Source organism: Melopsittacus undulatus, chromosome 12, assembly GCF_012275295.1.
Source record: "Melopsittacus undulatus isolate bMelUnd1 chromosome 12, bMelUnd1.mat.Z, whole genome shotgun sequence".
Lineage (NCBI taxonomy): Eukaryota > Metazoa > Chordata > Aves > Psittaciformes > Psittaculidae > Melopsittacus > Melopsittacus undulatus.
The window spans coordinates 1,319,001-1,339,923 of record NC_047538.1 but is presented as its reverse complement, the minus strand read 5'-3'; the positions used below and the strand labels follow the sequence as shown (position 1 = coordinate 1,339,923).

The 20,923-nt window shown below is 37.4% G+C and overlaps 1 protein-coding gene across 2 annotated transcripts in view; it reads right to left on the bottom strand.

The window, feature by feature from the left end:
* VPS13D (vacuolar protein sorting 13 homolog D) overlaps positions 1 to 20,923 on the bottom strand; it is a 99,786-nt gene that overhangs the window by 48,617 nt on the left and 30,246 nt on the right. The window contains exons 30-52 of one of the 2 annotated variants that reach the window (XM_034068220.1): positions 20,559 to 20,824; positions 20,261 to 20,394; positions 19,514 to 19,669; positions 18,760 to 18,985; positions 17,870 to 17,944; positions 16,939 to 17,145; positions 16,422 to 16,511; positions 15,077 to 15,217; positions 13,742 to 13,864; positions 13,030 to 13,104; positions 10,543 to 10,648; positions 9,720 to 9,872; positions 8,983 to 9,118; positions 7,966 to 8,013; positions 6,965 to 7,115; positions 6,123 to 6,333; positions 4,200 to 4,447; positions 3,372 to 3,563; positions 3,092 to 3,218; positions 1,987 to 2,129; positions 1,300 to 1,430; positions 889 to 1,064; positions 638 to 761 (exon numbers count right to left, since the gene is read on the bottom strand). In XM_034068220.1, coding sequence (XP_033924111.1) covers positions 638 to 761; positions 889 to 1,064; positions 1,300 to 1,430; positions 1,987 to 2,129; positions 3,092 to 3,218; positions 3,372 to 3,563; positions 4,200 to 4,447; positions 6,123 to 6,333; positions 6,965 to 7,115; positions 7,966 to 8,013; positions 8,983 to 9,118; positions 9,720 to 9,872; positions 10,543 to 10,648; positions 13,030 to 13,104; positions 13,742 to 13,864; positions 15,077 to 15,217; positions 16,422 to 16,511; positions 16,939 to 17,145; positions 17,870 to 17,944; positions 18,760 to 18,985; positions 19,514 to 19,669; positions 20,261 to 20,394; positions 20,559 to 20,824 — 3,439 coding nt within the window. The remainder of the gene's footprint in view (positions 1 to 637; positions 762 to 888; positions 1,065 to 1,299; positions 1,431 to 1,986; positions 2,130 to 3,091; positions 3,219 to 3,371; positions 3,564 to 4,199; positions 4,448 to 6,122; positions 6,334 to 6,964; positions 7,116 to 7,965; positions 8,014 to 8,982; positions 9,119 to 9,719; positions 9,873 to 10,542; positions 10,649 to 13,029; positions 13,105 to 13,741; positions 13,865 to 15,076; positions 15,218 to 16,421; positions 16,512 to 16,938; positions 17,146 to 17,869; positions 17,945 to 18,759; positions 18,986 to 19,513; positions 19,670 to 20,260; positions 20,395 to 20,558; positions 20,825 to 20,923) is intronic. The other variant, XM_034068221.1, reaches the window with a different exon arrangement.

The window sequence follows — 20,923 nt, the reverse complement described above, 5'->3', positions numbered from 1 at the left end:
GGATGAGAAATATCATCTTTGCTTTTATATGTCATCCATGGTACAGAATGTCTTTAGTACCATAGCAGTATCTCAAACCCACCTAATCAAAATTAGGAGACTTGACCACTTCCATTTAACAGTTCAGTACCAAAATCCAGAATGAGAACTAGTAACTGTTACAAGCTCTGTCTCTTGCTCTGACCACAAGACAGTCAGTAAGTCACAAAGTAAATTCTCTTATTTTTATAATCACTAACAGGGAAGCCTAAAAACAGAAATAAAGGGAGTGGTAGCAATAGTCTGAATTCTTTTTAAAGGTTATCCAAGTGCTGAGAATAACACAGGTTAGATTAGAAACTACCGCCCTAGCACAGTTTTCTCATCAGTAATGATGTTCTTTTTGTATGTCTTTTAATGCACTCATGAAAGCCAGACGATAGTGCTATTATTTGAACATGAAGAGCCAGTTGAGTATTACCAATTTTTACTAAAACTTCAGAAAATTACAATTATTATCTACAGATACCTCTTGCTACATATACTTTAATTTTATTTCATTACATAAGATAGTCGGCTCCCTCTTATAACAAACATGAAAGTCCTACTTTTCTTCTTTTATTAAGAAATAGAAAAGTGATTTTTTTTTCTCTTTTACCTTGGAAAAATTGTCTATGCGGAAAGGTGGCGGTAACTGATCAGTGTCACTGAATGCAACGCGATATGTGGCTCCTTGAAGAGTAATTTCTACTCTTAAGAAGTAACACTTTCCCAAAGTGTCCCTGAACAAGAACAAACAAGTGCAAGAGAGGTAAGAGTAGGCTTCTGATCTGCTTTACCCAGCTGTTCAACAGCTGCTTCTATCAGAAAAGGGAAGCATGGTACAGAAGATTTATATATAATAGTTACCTCATATTAATATGGAATGAGTTATTTTTGTTGACCTCAAAGCCCCCAGACCAAATGCAGTTTGGGACATCCATTAGTCTCACACATAACAACTGATCATAATCATTACGTGGCCAGTGGAACACAACGCTGGAACCAGGAAGTGTGGAGATGTAGCCATCGGGATTGGATGTTCCCTAGTAACAGAAATTGGTAAATACATATCCTACAGGTATTAAAAATTACAATACCCCTCAGATATCAACACAGCAATTATTCTGTTCTGTGGATGCTAGTACTAGAGTAATGAGAAAGATCTCCATGACCAACCAACAATACTTTCAAGTATAACCCCTGTGTTCCTTTTGGTTAGAAGATGCTGTGACTGACTGCAAGTATTCTATTAACAAGTAACAACAGGAAGCATCTTACCCGACCTCTGGCAAACTCCCGCTGGACAAAAGCAAGCTTGTAGGTTGATTTATTGTCTAGCAGGTAACGGGGTGCAAATGTTACCATACATGTATCAATATAACGGCCTCTGCCTTTTTTAATATCAATACCTAGTGATAGAAACAAGCGAAAAATAAAGCTATTACTTATAAAACAAGACATCTGCCACAATACCTTTCACATAACAAAGGTTCTTTTTCTTGGACTCCTGAAGTTCACATGGCTGTACTACTTTCTAAGTAGGTTTAAAATCCCACTGCATTACTGCCTTTGATTATTTAGAGTGTCCGTATACTGTAACTGGTCAGTCATGTGCTACTTCTGTGGCAGTACTATGGCAGAAACTGCATATCCAACATACTTCTAAGTATATTAGAATGTTGGAATAAAGACACAGAAACAGAACAATGTGTAAATGCAGTTAACACTCAGTGATGAAATGTGAAAATGAAAATAACTCAAAACTGATTTTTAAGCTAGTGAAATAAAAAAATAAAGACATAAACCCACTTAAAATACTCTTTCTAGTTTAATAATTTTCTCCAGACCCACAAAAACCTATAACAACATATGCTTCCCTACTGCAATCGTTCTGTTTCTGGTGCCACTGACATTATATCTTCTCAAGTTCTACAATATTTCCCAAAAGTTCCCGTCAGCACATACCAATGCTGTAAATGAGGCCTGGCCTGTTTCCATGCTGAATCACCTTCAGGGATCTCACACCACTACCACCATCCAGGGAGAAACCCTGGCACCAGCCAGGCATGCCTTCAGGATGGATTCCTCTTCCAACCCGCATTGTACAACTAAGGGTGAGAAGAAAATACAAATTTACTCATTTAAATGAAGGATCAGGTATCAACACAATACTGATGATCAAACACATACCCAGGTACAAAAGATCACCTGTGTTTAAATATAAAAATATTAGAAGCCACAATAAATCTCTTCTTGAGTAATCCATTCTGCATTTCTGCCAGAAGCTCTTTTAACATACGTTTAAATTCAGCGCAATAATTCAGCAATTATTCAATTAAAAGCAAATATTCAGTGACCATGTCACGTAAAAGGCTTGGAAATTTTCAGACTGATTAACCACAACAACATTTGTGTGTCTTTTAGTTTGAAAGGAAAAAAAAATTAAATATTTTTTTTGTGATAAATTAAACCATTCTTCATTTGAGCAAGAATTCCAGAACACTTCAAGTAAGTTTGTTTTAAATCATATTCTTATATTAATGGAAAAAGAAAGTTCTCTCCTTGTTGCCAGATAAAGTAACTGAAAAGTTTCCTCTCCAAAATCCTGCCATTTCCTTTTACATCAGAATCACAGTAACTCTGCTGCATGTGGCTTTACATGGTTTACTAAGTGACTGCTACTACTTCTCTATTAACAGTCAGATTTTAGGATTAGGGGGTTGGGGTGGGGGTTTTCAGTGGTAACAAAGTAATTTATACAACTTGGGAATTCTCTTCAAAAGGTTTTTGATTTTCTTACAAAGAAGTGTGAGTTCAAAACATACAAAATAAACCCAAAGCAGCATGCAGACACAACAGAATTAGCCAACCAAGAAGTTTTCAGTACACAATGTCTAACTATCCAGTATGCTTACTTTAGTATTTAGAATCTTAAAAATTTAACAGGTTCTCTTAACATGGACTTTTCCTACACAATATTCATAATAGTGTATCAGCACTCAATCCTCTGAGAATTACTTTCATACTTTGTAAGGTTCCTCCTGTCTGCTGCTCTTACAGTACTACTTACAAGTTTGGCTGTTCTTTATCAGCGTAACAGAAGAGAAGTGGACTGAGGCTTCTAGCAAGCTCATGCTCTTCAAATTGACCTGCAGCATCTGTTTTTGCATTATCTTGTCTGAAGATGAGTGGTAATCCTTTAAGTAAACACAACAAGATGGAGTATTAAACTGTGTTATTCCTTTGCATAAATTAAAATGAAAATGGTAAAAACAAATTAGGAAATACCCTAACACTGCATGGAATCTTTATTTCCCAGTTTATGGTTACAGAAAATACTGCAAACTTACCTGTTTTGTTGATTAACCAGTATGGTGCTGAAATCAGTATTTTTAGAGAACCTTCAGCACGACACACAATCCGGATGGTCAAGTTTAACAGTCGTTTGTTGACATCATACAACCGCATCCGCACCATGTAGTTTTGTGTCCCAGGAGGAATTAACAGCTCTTTGCAGATTGGGAAGTTTTCTAGCAGTATCCCTACAAAAATAAAACCAAACATCACCTACACAGGCACATTGGTTTCTTCATGAGCAGACAGGCTGGTGTTTCTTACAGCTGAACCTGAGTATTTCAAATAGCTTATCCAGATTAACTTTAAAATCGCTCCAGCATAGTAACCTCCAACCTCACAAAGAAATGCCCCAATTTAAGTCACAAGCATCAACAAAAAGTTCTATGAAGAACCCTGCTTAGGGCTAATTACCACCTCAAGCATCAGAAGCACAGCCAGAGTTGAGAAATTTCATACACACTGTCAACACCAACTTTTTCTGTCAGAAAGAACAACAAAATCACCCAAAATTTTGGGAACTTATTTGATTTATCCCCTTCTTTATTGCTGTTCTCTACAGCTTCCACTCTCAGGAAAATGAGAAAAGACCTTGAATGAGGAACAGATCAAGACAGCTGACAGATCTGGGGAATGATGGCAATATTCCTAATTCTCTTGGGATTGGCACTTGGTTATTAACTATAAGAAACACTGCAACCCAATGAGACAATCATACCAATGCTGTCAATCTTCTTGACACTATGGTTTTTTAGACAAGAAACAATTATATAGAGGTACCTCTCCAGGAGGATGAGAAAGGGGGATCTGAAAAAGAACCTTACCAAGCTCAATATTCTGAGATGTATCAGCTGTGTGCAATGCTGCCTCTTTGCCAGGTTTTAGTGTTCCTTTAATTGGTGTTCCTTTAACGTAGAACTCAAGTTCACAAGGTAGCAAGTTGCAGATTACCACCGTTGGCAATAGATAAATAGTATGCCCAGGCTGCCTAAAAATCTGTTTAGCACTGTCAGAAAATATGTTGGAAGGCATGTAATCTGGATAATTTTCTTTCTTTATAGCCACACAAAACCTGTGAAGGCAAACACACGTGAGAAGTCTATGAACTTGACAGAATAATTGAACCCTGTCTTTGTGTACTGCATTGAATCCCACATTATGTTGTACTTTCAGGACTGACAGCAAAACCATCATTTGGAATCATTCTCCACATAAGCTCTTTGGAGTTTCGTTATAAAGTATTTTGTATTTATGCCTAACATTTAGACAATGAGAGTTTTCTGATTTTAATCAAAAGAATTAATTTAGTAACTGAAAAAGCTTAACAGAAAATTGCTTTTACAGATTACCAACTTTCACAAATTTGAAAAAAACATTATCAACTATCACTAAATAGATTTTAACTATTAGAGTTGTCCTGGGTTCAGCAGTAGCAGTCATTTTTATTTCTTCTTAGTAGCTGGTGCAGTGCTTTTGACTTTCAGCCTGGGAACAGCACTGATAACAGCAATGTTTTTAGTTACTGCTCAAATGTTTAGACTGACCAAGGACTTTGTGAGTCTCATGCTCTGCCGGTGAGGAGGGGAAGCCAGGAGGAAGCAGAGATCGGACACCTGACTCAAACTGACCAAAGAGGTATTCCATACCACAGCACGTCATGCCCAGGATGTAATGAAGAGTTACCCAGAAGGGCTGGATCACTGCGGGGTTGGACAAGGTATTGGTTGGTGCTCAGTCGGGAGGGGTCAGGCGAGTTATCAGTTGGCGGGTGGTGAGGTGTCGTATTCTCTTCATTTGCCTTGTTATTTTCTTTATCATTATTATTATTGGTGGTAGCAGTAGTGATTTGTGTTATACCTTAGTTACTAAACTGTTCTTATCTCAACCCGTGGGAGTTGCATTCTTTTGATTCTCCTCCAGGAGCAGGGGGAGGGCAAGAAGGGGGGAATAAAAGAGTCTGTGTGATTTATGGCTGACTGGGTTTAAACCACAACAGAGTATAATCATATTCTTAAGCATACATGTTGAATATGTCCTTCTTCCCAGTAGATGTATCCTTGCTTTGGCCACCTGATGCTTAGTTTTTCATTATTTAAGGCAAAATAATGAGTAAGTAAGCCTCCATTTTAAATAATTTGCTAATTTTCCTCCCTGTGATACATTCAAAGCCAGCAGATTAAGAAATGAACTATGGAACTGACACACAGCAGTAACTATAAACATTATGTAAAGGTCTTTTCCTGAAACAACTTCCATAATTTCCGTATTTCCTAAATTGAGAGCATCCCTAAATCCATCATACCACATATCTACAAAATTCCATTAAAGTCCTCACCATGCAGTGACATTCTGGAGCTTAGAACAGAGCACAGGACATTCATGACAAAGGATGAGTATTTGGGACCACACTATGGCAAATCACCGTTATCCTCGGTAAGACAGACTAGATAATTTAACAGCAGTACACATTCTCTCTCCTAACCTTTTCCTTTTTACAATAAATATTAATAGTATGCTTACTTTGTGTTCGCAGACTAATGGCACTGTCAAAGGGGCTTCCTAGGAGCTCTGCGGAAACTCAGCATTTATGCTTCAATGCTTTCTCATTAGTCAATAAACCAAACAAAACATCCCATTAAACTGCAGCAGCTTTCATCTCTAAAGGATCTTCTTTCCTGTTTTTCACTTTCACATGATTTCATTTATTAGAAGAAGATAATACAGGAAAACAATTAGGTCTTAATTACCTGAAAAAACGGCTGTTTTCAGACTCCATTGAATGACACTCTTGTTTGCTGCTACAGATCTCTGCTGTCTTCTGAACATTAGTCCAGTGAATTGGAGCCTTACAGAAAAAGACTCCCATTCCTTTTGGCCTGGCTTGCAAACGCCAAGATGTAAGATGTAATGGAATTGCAAAGGAATGTCCTGGCATAACTGCTGGAAGAACTACAGGTTCTGCAACCAGAGAGGAAAACATACATATTAAAACAGGCCCTTTAACTGGAAAGGATAAAATTTTTCATATAGTAAGTCCCAAATTTTTGAAGCAACCCAGTTGGATTTAACATAAAACACTAGGTACTTTATATATGTTTCAAACCCCAATCCATTGTTTCAAGTCCTATTAATAATCTGTCAGCAGACATACTTAGGTGTGTAAACCTCAGAAAGGAGCCAGATGAAATTACTAGAATTCAAATTCTTCTTGATTGGATGCTTTAGTGAAAATGCTTATTTCAAAAGGACCTCATTCATTACAGTTTGGGTACATCATTAAATTATCACTACATTTTTAGACTGTTCCTTTGCATGGTAATTCCCCAAGCCTTCTAGACTACTGATAAAAGATACAACATGCTACCTACAGAAATAAGATTCAGTCTTTGCAGAGTCCCAGCTTTCTCCATTTACCTGAACAATAAGCAGAATTCCTAGTGGGTTCTCTAGCTTACTTTGCTGATCATTTTCTTCTTAATATTACCAATTTCCCCTCCAGGGAGGGCTACTTTGTTGTATAGATGGGTGAATCTTTTTGTGGGGGAAGCTAAAGATCCCCCACAGTATGTAAGAAATATACAACACTTACTGTCAGGAGCAGAAGGACTGTCTAGCCTTAGTTCCATTGGTGTTTCCAGCTTGTTCTTCACCATCAAGGCTGAGCGCACTGTTATCACTTTCCGAGCACTACCTTCCATGGTAACTTCAAATACCACACGAACTGGAGGCAATGAAGAAAACTGGAAGATATTTAAAAGCATTAAAAAGCTCAGGTAATGATTATGTCTAGAAGAGATAATGGATTGCCCAAGGAAGTTGTGAATGCTCTATTCCTGGCAGTGTTCAAGGCCAGGTTAGACAGAGCCTTGGGTAACATGGTTTAGTGTGAGGTGTCCCTGCCCATAGCAGGGAGGTTGGAACTAGATGATCTTAAGATCCTTTCCAGCCCTTACTATTCTATGATTCTAAGAGGGACACCTCAATTTTGAAGCAGTAACTGCTGGAGTAAAAGCTTACCAACTGAGTCCAGCTGCGTGCAACACCTAAGGTATATATAGTTTGATAATAATGATTTATAATCCCATACCCTCCTCCTCAAAACACAATAAAATTAACTATGAAAAAGTAATTCTATGTACTAGTAACTCTCATCATTTTCAGAATGATGCAAGTTCAAATAAGAGCAATAGAGCCCCTAAAAGAACACTTTATACATTCTCTATTATATTACATAAATTCATGGAGTTTGAACTCCAAGACTCATATAATTACGAGCCACTCATCTTTCCTATCTGTCAAAACTAAAATAAGTAAGGTGACGCTGCCTTAGAATATTCATACTTCCTTCACTCTTTGCTGCCTTCCTACTGAGGTGCTCTATCTCCTGCATAAAACAAAGTCCACTTATATCCTGAAATCCACATTTCATATGGGCTCACATGCTGGAATTCACATACTGATTGGAAAGTTCATTCTGTTTGCCTGACTTCCACTTTTGATAAGGTTCTAGAAGGATGGAAAAGCCAACTCACTGTAGAATTATGCTAGTTTTATTTAAGTAGCTCTCAAATAATAAAAATATATACTCACGTAGACTTGTGGATGTATTATATTTGTTCTACTTATTGGGCTTCCAAGCTGGGAAAATAGTAAACAAGAAAGTTAAGGTTGTTCAGCTTTTCAGCTGTTATGCTCAGTTGTAATACAGAAGAATAAACAGTATTTTTATCGCTTTTCGTTGAGCTATCTTCAACACAGGTTGGAAAACATTTCAGAAATCTATTAGCAAAAACTGTTTGTAATACTGCTTTGAAAAGAATTGAAGAAAGAAGGTTTGTTGAAAAACAAGAAAGAAGCTACAGATGTTTCTGAACAGCAATTCTCATTGGTTTGCATTCTTTCCCTTCAATAATCAAGTTACAGAGAGATGATGCTTTTTATGCGTCAATATGAAAGCATCAGAAATCTCTAATTCAAATCAGAGACTACTAGCTCCTGTCAGTAGTTTCATGAAACTAAATGCTAATCCTGTTTTATACCCAAAAGATCTCCACTTCCAACTTCTCCGGTGCTCAACAATTTTCAGTAGCTGAGCTCAAAATTTAACTAGTTTTGCAATCCATGAGATCATTTTGATCACTGGGCCTGAACCACCAACTGCCAGCCTATGAATTATTACACTTGCATTTTTCCTTCACAGTAAGTATATTTTGTCTAAGCAGCCACATATTTCAACAATCTCTAAGCTTACAGGAAATTGCCAGTGTTAAGTAAATTAATCACATGAAAAGCATTCCTGCAGTAGAAGAAATAAAAATAGCTGCTGAGATACTGTACCAATTTAAAGCACAGTCTCCACGAGTTCATGATATTAGTGTGTCACTGGGAGCTCTGACTGCAAAGCACAGACTAACCACCAACTACTCTGTTTTTTTGTTATTCATAAAACTGCCAGTTAGGAACACAGCATCTCCAAACTGTTCCAACCCAAGCTAACTGGGAAGAGGACCATCTCGTACAGCAGCTGCTTTAAGATCAAAATCTTGGAAACATCTTTACTCCCAGATCACATATTCTTTTAAAACTAACACTCAAAATCGAACTTACAGTAGAAGAGGATGAGTTCTTATCTGGTGCAGCATATCGGAAAAATGTTCCAACTTTATCCACAGACACTGGACTGACTTCTTCCCAGCCATTCACTCTCACTTGCAACTGGTGAATTCTCAGATCGTGAGTGTGCCTACCAAGTCAGATCAAGTTAAATTACTATTAAGCATTATTATACATCAAACAGTTCAAGAATATCCCCTAGATTCCAAAAAAAGGAATCTCCCTGAAGAGTTAAAAAAACCAGAAACAGTCTCAAGAGATTTTCTATCTCATGGATCAAGACATGATTTTATATCTGTTCAACCTTCCCTAATGAACATACAGAAGTACAACTACCATGTAAGCAAAAATAAAAGCATGCTACATATTTGCTAACACATTCTTCTAGTTCTTAACACTGACAACACTAATGCTCAACAACCAATGTGCCCACTCCCCCCCATTTAGAATAAAGGACATATGATTTGTAATTGAGGCCCCTAAGTCTTTCCAAAAGCTTATGATGATCAACTCATATCTAGAACAGCTGCCACCAACAGCAATATATGCTGGTTTCTAGACAGCTGATAATTTCACTCTATACCTGAGTTTTATTAAAACCAAAATATTAACAGGAGATTTAAAAAATACCTGCTTTTTATTTAACATCTGCTAGTGTCCTCAACAACTATGATCCTATATGTTTCATACATGAGTGTGTCAAAACACATCTCACAGCCTGGTCACTTCACCTGTGTCTGAGTTTTCCTCTAGCTTCAAATTCAAATGGAATCTCTTCCCCAGTAATAACCTCTTGCCATTCACTGACATTGTGGGCATCATCCAGCAATGTCCCATTTTCCTCAGGAACCACACCTGGACTCCCACTGTGAGACAGGGCAGCCCTGAGAAGAGAATCACATCATTTCACAAACTGACAAAGTAACAACTTCAAGTAACAAGTGCTTTTTAGTCTGCCTCAGTCTATACATTCCTGCAGTAAACACATACATACCATGAAGGAGGCCTATATTATCTGAAGGCGGCCTACAAGGATGCTGGAGAAGGACTCTTCATCAGGGACTGTAGTGATAGGACAAGGGGTAATGGGTTCAAACTGAAACAGGGGAAGTTCAGGTTGGAGATAAGGCAGAAGCTCTTCCCTGTGAGGGTGGTGAGGCACTGATACAGGGTGACCAGAGAAGCTGTGGCTGCCCCATCCCTGGCAGTGTTCAAGGCCACGCACAGCTTTGGGTGACACGGTCTAGTGTGAGGCATTCCTGCCCACAGCAGGGAGGTTGGAACTAGATGATCTTAAGGTCTTTTCCAACCCTAACTATCCCATGATTCTACGAATGTCTCTGATGGGTTTTCTAACTCTGTTGAGACTCTTAAAAAAAGATTTTTTTTTTAGTTGTAAAGCTATTTTATTGCCAAAGAAAAGGCTCTTAATGAAGAAAGACTGGGAGTTCCCTATGTTTCTAGTGAAGAAAACTAAAGTACTGAAAACATTATGGTTTGGCTGACATGGGAGAGAAACCAGACAGTCACAGTGATACTGCAACAGCTTCTTACCTGGTAGGAGTTGTAGTTAGGGTAGCAAACCAGAGTGTGCATCCAGTATGATTTCTTAGAGCAAATGGGACAAATGGCTGCCTGCGTTTTGGAGTCTTCATTTCAGCTATAAAACAGAATAAAGATTTGTCTAAATGCTTAGGAGAGAAGCATTCATCAGATGTCAATATAGGATGAGTTACAATGGCTGCAGAACCACAACCTGCACTAACTAAAGAAAAACAGATCAAAGAATCAGAATAACAGATTACTAAAAATGTTAAAATGTAGTAACTATTACAATAATGGTACAAAGCAAAACCTTCCTCTACATCACCCCTCTCAGGAACTGAGCTTAATATAAATATTCTTTTGTTTCTTCATACGAAGTCTTTTAAAACACAGTGACTCCAGTTCTAACATGTGGAAAACCTAACTAAAAACCCAATCACAAGCAGTAACTTTTCAGGTACATCCAAAGGCTCATAAAGTACTAAACACATATTCACTTATGATTAATAAAATGTATAATGCTCTATTCAACATGACAAATACAGGACTATCTGCTATGCCCTTTAAATGTGACTTTTATCCTCAAAGACTGAATAAGTAGCAGCATTTCCCTATCCATGAAAATTCCTACTAAAACGAAGTATGAAAAATAATTTGTGCAACTAAAAGGTTATCTGGCTTTGTTAAAATGCTGGGACAGCAAAACCCCAGAAGAAGAAACTTCACCTATCATGCTTGACTTCTTCCAAGTATGCACTACTATACTAACAAACACACAAGTGTTGCTCTCATCTTCTGTACTGCAGTACCTGTGAAAATACTTACTGTGTTTGGACAGGATAAAAAAAAAAGCCTGTCAAATTCTAGTTACTTACTTAAAAAGGGAGATAAATGGCTGCTACTTAAGTACATACATCCATTTGAATGACAGAAGTAGAAAGAAGGCTCACACAATAAATCAGCTGCTTGAACTAAAGGCAAGACAGAAATTAAATCTACTCCACAGAATTTATCTGCAGTCATCCCAGAGGCTGACTGATACCAAGTTCAAGTACTTCATGTTTTGAAACACATCCATCCCCCACATGTCTAACTAGTAACTTAAGCAGAGGTCTACAGAGGCAAGAAGGGGTAGTGGGTAGGTACGTTTTTGAAGGAGTTACTGATGATCACATACAACTTTCTTCTAAACAGATGACAACAAATTCCTGTATAACTTTAACTGCAAGTGGAGACTTGAATCTGATCTCTCGAAGCTTAAAGGAAAGCTCTTTCCAGTTAAATGGCACGAAGATGGAATTCTCGAAAATGAAAACTGGTTGTCACTGATTGACAAATAAAACAAATCTTTTCAGTGTTGAACTTGCCTTTATACAATTTTTTTGGCTAGCCCAGGTTCTACAAAATTACAGATCAGAAACCAAATGGACTTCTAGTTTGGCATTTTATCAACTGCCACTATACTGAGACTTTTAAATTGTTGGGACCATCACCTGAATTTCCAAAGAAAACATAATGTAAAAGTTGCATTTTGAGACTATTTCCTGAAAATATTACCATTAAAAGGATGGTTTTTTTCATAATTTATTTAGTAATTTAGTTGTAACAGCCACTAAAAGCCAAGAAATAAATATTGAGGTTTGTGTTGTCCACTTGATTTCACAAAGAAAACCCTTCCTGAAAAATACCTCAGAAAAATAAATCCTTCTATCATTTCCCATTTTGTTGTTTTTTTTTTTTTAATGTCTATGAACTGCCTGCAACCATTCAGAGAAAATGTTCCTAAGGGACAGTCTAACAGGCCACAGATGTAGATTTATAGACTGCTTTCTGTCCTTCCATGCAGCAACTTTTCTTCAGGGGCAACATATTCGTCAAATATGCTTTTTGGTCTTCCATAATGTCAAAAAATTCTTAGAAATCTTACCTTAAACTGCATGGTTTTGGCCGAAGACCATACTGTCAACTATAGAACAAATTAACCAGTTTTTTTTCAGGAATGCCTTACTCTGAAGGCTTATGGAAAACAGACTGTCCCTTCTGAAGGCATTTTAAAGTTTTAAGTAGCTAAATAAACATGGTGAATCAAGCATAAGTATCGATATTGAACATACTGCTGGTTATTTTTTGAATATAAAATAAAACCTTGTGATTTTATGACACTATTTTTAATCATACTATATTGTCTCTCTAGAAAAGTGATGCCAACCAGTCAATAATTCTTATAACCTTCCTCAGAAAGACACTCTTCCTATTCAGGATTAGTTATACCTCTCCCTTCTTTCCTGAAGGAACAGAAAGGCAGCATGAAATTCTAAGTTAAGCTGCTTAAAAGCCAAGTAGCAGTTATGTTGTTTGGTTTTGGGGTTTCATACATCTAGGGTTTTTTTAGAGGCCAATCGATCAGCTAGTCACAAATATAACACAGTATTTATTGTACAAGAGCCTTCCAAAGAAGAAAAAATAACTTTTTTGTCTCTCTGTGCTATACAGTACCTCTAGCATAGATCTGATGCTCTAGGTTAGTCAAACTGGCTGTACTCCTAGTTCTAAGGTAGACAAGAGGAAGGCCTGGCAGACAGGAAAGACAAAGTTAGCATGTAAGGAAAACCGCCTATAACAGGTAGACTCTTCCCCATCATGCATCAGGAAAGAGACAGACAGTTGGCATCATGCAGTCAGTAAGTGTAAGTCTCTACCCTTGTGCTTACACTAAGTTGGCATTTAAATTGCAGAAATTTCTTCCAGAAGTAACACTGGGAGAAAGAAGCTGAAAAGACCTGCCACATATCAAGAGCTATTACTTAGAGAACTGTTTCACGAATTTAACAGCATTTTCTCCAGATATTCAGCCGTGCAGGTCTTTGGGGGTAGAGAAAGGAAAAGATAACCTCTGAACTGTACACACCCTAAAGTCAACACTATTTAAGCTTTGACAGTCACTCATTAGCTGAGAAAGTGTGAGGAAAAAAAGGAAGCAGAAGCAGCCATGCAAAGTTCTCACCCAAAGCTAAGTAGCCAGAAAGGTTTTTTGTTTTAAAGATGGAACACAATTGAACAGAAAATAGCTTTTTTGTCTTTTGCCAGATATCACTAGCCATTCATTGTATACTATGAACAACAAATATTTAATCTCTGTAATACATTAGATAGCTGACTGTGTATATCAGGACTGTTTCTAATAAAGTGTGATTAATGAGGATCATACTCTGCCCAAAACATGGTGGGTCCACCGAAGAATCCATCCAGTCTTCTGTACTGATTACATTCACCTCTTTGTCCTGTTTACAGTAATCTTCCATCCAGGACTGTTTGGTACACGTGTACTGCTCTAGAGGAATATAAGTATAGACAGTATATGTCTCCAAGGTGGCAGAAAACAAAGCAACTGCAAAGCATGTTACATTCTTAACACTGAAGAAACTTCACTTTAATGGCAGAAGTTTTATTTCACTGCTTTTTCTGTGAGCCACTTACATAAGTCAAAAACAAGCAATCACAGCAGAGTCTTCAAAGCCAAGTATTTTTATATTCTTAAGATTTTTTCCTTTTTTAAAACTTTCAGTGGAATTCCATGTTCTCAAGACACTCCTGTGGCAGTCTCAGAGCTCTCCCTGAGAAGGCAATTAACCTTAAATACTTTCATGGTAGAAGCAGTTTCTGATTTATTTTTTTACTCTTTTTAAGAGGTACATGCACATTCCTACCTAAATAAATATCTAGCCACCAAAAGAGTCCTCTGCACAGTTTTAATCATAAACTAGTCTTACTACTTGTTGTCACTAGTATTAAAAAGCACGATGGGAACTCCTAGGAATCTTTGACTTGCTTCTTTCCCTCCCACCTTGTCTCCCTCTTTCTGCCACAGGATTGCAGGAGAAAGGAAGGAACAGTCAAGGATCAAGGAAGGCTCTTCTATTACATTTGCAAGCTCAGACACTGACATTTTTCTTATTATGTGAGATTACATTCAGATTTCCATAAGCAATGATCTTTCTGGTAAATGCACACCACACCACATCATGCTCACAATACAGAAGCTTACATGAAGTTTGAGTTAATGATGAACAAAATATTTTGATTTCCTGAGGTGGAAATTGACAGGTCAGGCTTTCAGAGACCACAGAATTGAAATGAGTAGCTACCCACTACACCTGTCAAGATGTTGAAAAATGAGTTGAGCTCATAAAAGTATTTTTAAGTATTGTAAAGCAGGGAAAGCTTTAGATGAAAGTCTGCTTCTGATTAAAACTAAATTTCAAGTGGCATATGAATTTGATAGAATTCCTATGACCAAAGAAAGAATTCCTACTATCCTCTAAAATATGCAGCTTGTTTCTTTTCACTTCTACAATATCTGATAAAATACAGGCTGCCTAAATGCACACCTGTGTACAATATCATGGGAAGTATGTAGGGACTGGCACCAAATCTCCCTCCCTCTATCTCTGGGACACCAGCAATCAGAAGTGCCTGTCATAGTACACTGCAACACTGAAAACTAGACTCTACAGTGATGCTCCCAGAGAATATTCATACATACCCATAAAGACAGAAGTAATGTTTATATCTAGACGATGTTCAGCCTTTATTTCCAGCTTCAGTCGGGAAGGGTGGAGGCGGCTCGAAGCTTGCTGTTGCCAAGAAACTGAACACTGCCAAGGCTCAATAAATGGCTCCCAGCCTGAGTAAGAACAGAAACAGTCACATGTATTACACATTTGAAGGCCAAATTGGAATGTTGTTTACATACCTAACTTTTTAATAATGCAACTTGTTAATAATAACTTTTTAATAATGTTTACATACCTAACTTTTTAATAATGCAAATAATGAGATCCCTTTCAATCTGCATTCAAGATGAACTTGTAAGCCTATTGTTAATACAAAGTTGCTACAGCTCCTCCACTTGAATCAGTGTTTAATGGATGTCTGGTCTTCTGGAAATATCTTAATTCCAAGGAAAGCATTAGAAGGCAATTACAGCTTCGTACTGAAGTTAACTGAAACTAGGTTCTCTGACATAGTTTTGAAAATGATTTTAACACAATTATACCTAAGTTGGCCATTTGGCTATATATTCAGTAACACAATGGTCTAAAAGCTATTTAAAAAACCCCATCCTATGTATTTTAAAAAACAAGAAAACCTCAGTAACTTAGTTACTGACAGATTATTCTTGAGGTGGTTGTCACCAATTTTGTAACAGAAAAACATTCAGAGAAAACATGTAACTAGATTATTTCTTTTGTGCCTGACCAGTATAAAGGCATAACTTGCTGTTTTATATGTAAAATATAAATTATGATGGTATTATATTAATCCATTATCTTCAGCCTATTCACCTCTTCAGCCTATTCACCTACCATCACATTTTTTCCTTCCTGAAATAAGTAACAAACTGAATGCATCAAAAGAATTAAATACTTTAAAAGATAAGTGAATGCAGAGACAGCTAGCTACCCAGCTGTCATGTTCTTGGATAACCTTTTTATGCCATTATATTTGAAAGCTTCAGTGCAACTTTCAAAGCCAGGTTGGATGGGGCTTGAAGCAACCTGGTCTAGTTGAAGGTATTCCTGCCCATGGCAGAGGGCTGGAATGAGATAATCTTTAAGGTCCCTTCCAGCCCAAACCAGTCTGTGATTCTATGAACTTTCATATCAGCAATCTCCCTACTTTTCACATCCCTCCATCTAATACCAAGTCAGGATATTTTGTCTAGGATCACATGTTCTCACACACACACACATACTACCACAAAATTCAACCCTTCACATTCCCTTACATGCACTGCATTTTGGGTGAAGTTTAGGCTACCAGAGTAGACAAGGCCGTTTTCCTGAACTTGACTAAAGAAAACAACAACCCCCCCCCCAGTATTTCACCTGAAAGCTCACGATTGTAATAATCTCCAGAGAGGGTAAAACGAGCATAACCTTCGGGGTTGGCTCTCAAATGCTGGAGGAAATTCAAACCTGCAAAAAAACACTGAGTATTACACTAATGCAAAACAATCAAATTTCCCAATTTCATGAACTGTTAAGCAAGCTATGGAAGGTTTTGTCTTGTCTTTTAAAATTAAATGGTACAAAAAGTGTATCACAATATGCTTCAGATAACATTTACAGCCAGCGATGTTTTACAACATGCTCAGGACAGATTCTATTTGTTATGTTCTGAAACAAGAAACTTACCACTACAAAGGCTGTAATCTTCTTAAAACCAAAACTTCAAACAAACAAAAACTAAAAACAAACAACCCCCACTCCACCCTCAACCACTACCACCAAAATACCTTCCATTAAAATTTCACGAGCCTTAAGAAACTAGAGCATGATGCTGAACATACACAGTAACTGGCAGTAATTTTATGCAGCTCGCTCAGCAAAACAAGATACTCACGTGAAAAGGTTAACTCAGCAAGGGGAACATCACAGTCCATGCAGTCATCAATAAAGCAAATGCATATAATTTCTGCTTTTATTTCCACTCCAGAGATGAACTGAAAAGGCAAAATCCCCTGGCTATCTCGACCAGAAGAGGTCTGGGAAACTGATTTCAAAGGTTCAGCATTCTTAAATAACCAAGTAGCTGCTTTTTTCAAGTCACCTTAGACAAAAACAAACAAGCCATAAGTCATTATCTACATTTTCAACAAAAGTACTTATTTAAAAAACATACGTAAGCAACCTAATTCTCTCTCTCTTCAGAAGTATAGCAAGACACCAAGAGTACCCTGAATGTCTTCTACTTACTAACATATATATGAGAAGATTACAAATACATTAGTATTTGCTAACAATAAGAAATGTGCTTTCAAGTTTGCACATAGTGGCAACATAATATAAAGTTATATTAATATTATGAATGCCTATAAACAAGGTGGGACATACGACAGTGCTAAAGTCACTTGTACTAAAGCTCCATCTCTTTTCACATATTACATGTAGAAGTAGATAAAAAATATAATTCAGAAAAGAGAGATGAAAACACATGCTCTAAGGCGGAAGAGGTGATGATAGCAAGAAATAGGTATACCATAAAAGAAAGACAAAACCAAACCCAAAGTCCCAAAACAACAATCCAACCCCCCAGACAAAAACCTAACACCCCACATATGACATCCCAAAAGCAAGAAGAATCTTTCAGGGGTAGATTCTACACAGCAATAGAACGGAAAAATGAGAATGCTTAAGATTACATGCCAACACACAGCCAAAGTAAACAGGAGAAGGAAATACTGCCTATGCATCAGCTACTTTACAGCCTGAAAGTTTTTACTTAGTTGGAAGTTAGGCAGTCTGCAAGGCCAGCTGAGATTATTTGAAGTTACCTTGGCAGATGAGAAGAGCTTTACGACAATCTTCCATACTGAATCCCAACTCCTGGAGGCGAGCCAGCTGCACCTCTGTAATTGAACAATTAAATAACCATAAATCTGTGACAGTTACCTACTGGTGTTCATTTCTAAAATCAAGCCACATCTGTATGAAAAATAGGGATTGTTTGTATAAGATTACAATTGTAGAAAAAGCATATGAGTCAGCACTGTTTCAAAAAAAATAAACCTAAAACAGAACTCCCCGACCTGGTATGTTGATATTCTGGAGTACATGAGCTATTTTTATTCTCCTACAGGAAGCCAATGTACTCCATGAATTTAAGCTGGGACTACAATTTTGTAAACCAACCCTTCATTCAGAACATCATTACCTGGAACTCCCTACATGACTCTCCAGTGCAGTAACAGAGAAGAAGCCTTTTCACTAGTGGGTGTTCTCACTATTGTCAGTGGTTCTGACCACACACAGTATTTGTAAATTTGTTTGTAAAAAAGCATGACAAAGACTGCTAAAGAGGTTGACTAGTAATTGTGATGCTTTCCACTTCACTATCAGTTTATTGTGTTTGAAGAGGTAACCCTTCTCCTGCTTTAAATCATTGCTACATATGAAGTACTCCATGATGATTTACACTGACAAGCAATGCTAAATAAACTGTAAAACAAGCCAGTGTCATGCTGCGAGAAGACAAAAAAAAACAACACCCCCTACTTTTTAAAATAGTATCATCATAATGTTATCGTTGATAATTCAAATTAATGAAGGCCTTTGAACATGAAGATATCAACATCTTTTGAGTTAAACATATAGTCTAGCTTCACACAGCAGAAACCTCCTTTAGATATAAAAAATAACTTCACTCCAGCAGTTATAAACATACCAAGAACAGGATCCAACACACGTTTGGATGTATCTCTGTTTTCATGTGTCAAGGAGGAAGTTTCATTCATCAGTGCTGAACTGGAAGGGTTAGCAGTATTTTCAGCAGTTGATACAGTTGTGTCAGGCATAGCTGTGCTAGTCTGTCGAGGAATTGACTTTGCAATTGCCAGGAACAGTTGAACATCATTGTAGGACAGTCTGATATCCAGTGCTTGCAAGTGAATCTAAATGGAAAATTAAATAGGATTCAGTTACCCTTTTCTACATATTGTTCTTTTATGCTTCAAATATTAACAGTTTTTCACAAAGGAAAAAAAATTAGCATTAGAATCTGATGACCACACTCTTTTAAACCTTCAGCAATAAAATTACCAAGCTTATTATTACTTACTAACAACTAAAAGCATGTGTCAGTGGAGCGAAAAAAAAAATAAAAAAATTTTTTGGTGTAATGGTAAAAAGAGACTCCCCTCTAAGCACTGAGACACAGACCACAAAACTTTTTCTTTCAGGTATTAGTAACTATCTAACATGTCAGCCTACTTTTTTCCCCACTACTGATCTCCATAATGTATCCCAGAAATCCCTTGCTCCTTACCACTAAGTGCACTTTCTGCATGTTTGCTTCTTTGCCTTTTCCACCTGAGCAAAAATCTGTCTTACTATTTTCTTATGCATTTGAAAGTAGTCTGTGCAAGATCATGGTCTAGTATCCTCTATTGCATGCAGTTTATTCAGGTATTTAATCTCACCTCTAGAACAGGAGGGAAATCCTCACTATTGAAAGCATCCAACAGACCTGAACCACTCAGGTAGGAAGCATTCCCAACAAGCTCCAGCTGAATTTGTACTGGATCAATGATTGACAGTGCAGTCTCTTGCTCATTTCCTAACCGGCATGAGAACACCTACAAATTACAAATGGGTTTAGAAAAATTAGGAAGTGAGAGAAAAGGCCTAGCAAGAACCTCAGAATCAAAGACTGACAATCACGAAACATGACTATAGCCATGAACAAACTGCTTTCTACAGAGAATGCCTTTGCAAGCTTTAAGACAGCAGATTCCAAAACTTCTCCAGACAATTTCTTCTAGTGCCCAGCTGTGCTGTAAGTTCTGGAAAAGAGATTCTGATATGCAACCAAATATTCCCTTTAATGATAAACTTAACCCCATTCTATCTCTGCCCAGCCTCTTCTTCCAAGCAAGTTCTTTTAAACTCTCCCTAAACACACTATGTAACCCTCAATTCTGAATGCTCTTATTGTTCTCTCTTCAGCTGTTCAGAGCTTCTTCAGCTCCATTTCCCCAGGACTGGCTGCAGCACTCCAACTGTGATCCTGCTCTGTTGAAGAGGATGCAAGGTCACTTGGCGTACTCAGAATTCCTACTCACAAACTTGCTAATAACAAACTTCAAAAGCCATCTTATATACTTATAGTATCTTCACAATCTCCACTAATTTTAGATGTTTTACAAAACCTAATTATTTCTTCTTACCTCAATGCCAAACAAACTACCAGAGAAAGGACGATCCAACAACTTGGGCTTATAAGTGAGAACGGTTGTCCCCTTCAAAATAATAGCATTGGTATCGAAACAAGACATGTCTTCAACAACCACAAATTCAGTCCCTTAACAAAACAAAATGACAAATAATCAACAAGGCAATTGGAAATACCACTAAGGTATTTTAAGTATTTGTAGCAGGTCCGTTAACTGACCTGTTTTTCCACTAGCACATTGCTTCTTATCAGAAAAGCTCCCTAAGAAAGGCACTAGAAAAGAATGCATTTACCTGTCACATTAACCTTTACTTCCAGTTGTTTTTCTGTAGACACATGCAGTGATGAACGTTTTGTAACTACTCCACTTTTCACTGCTTTGGGAACTACAGTTGTTTCACTGCTGTAAGTTCGTTGCCGGGAAGAATGGTGAGTTTCCCACTTTTTGGTATCTCCAGGGGTATATAAGAAATCATGAACAAGTAACAACCAGTCAAAGATCAGAAATACACGAAGATTGTTCAAAACAACTGTGAAACTGGAGGAATCCTTTGTAGACCTTTTAGGAAGAGAGAAGGATACACATGAACTTGCATATATTTAAACTGGTGGAGAAAACTATCAGTATCTAGCAAGTAAGAACTACACAGAACATCAT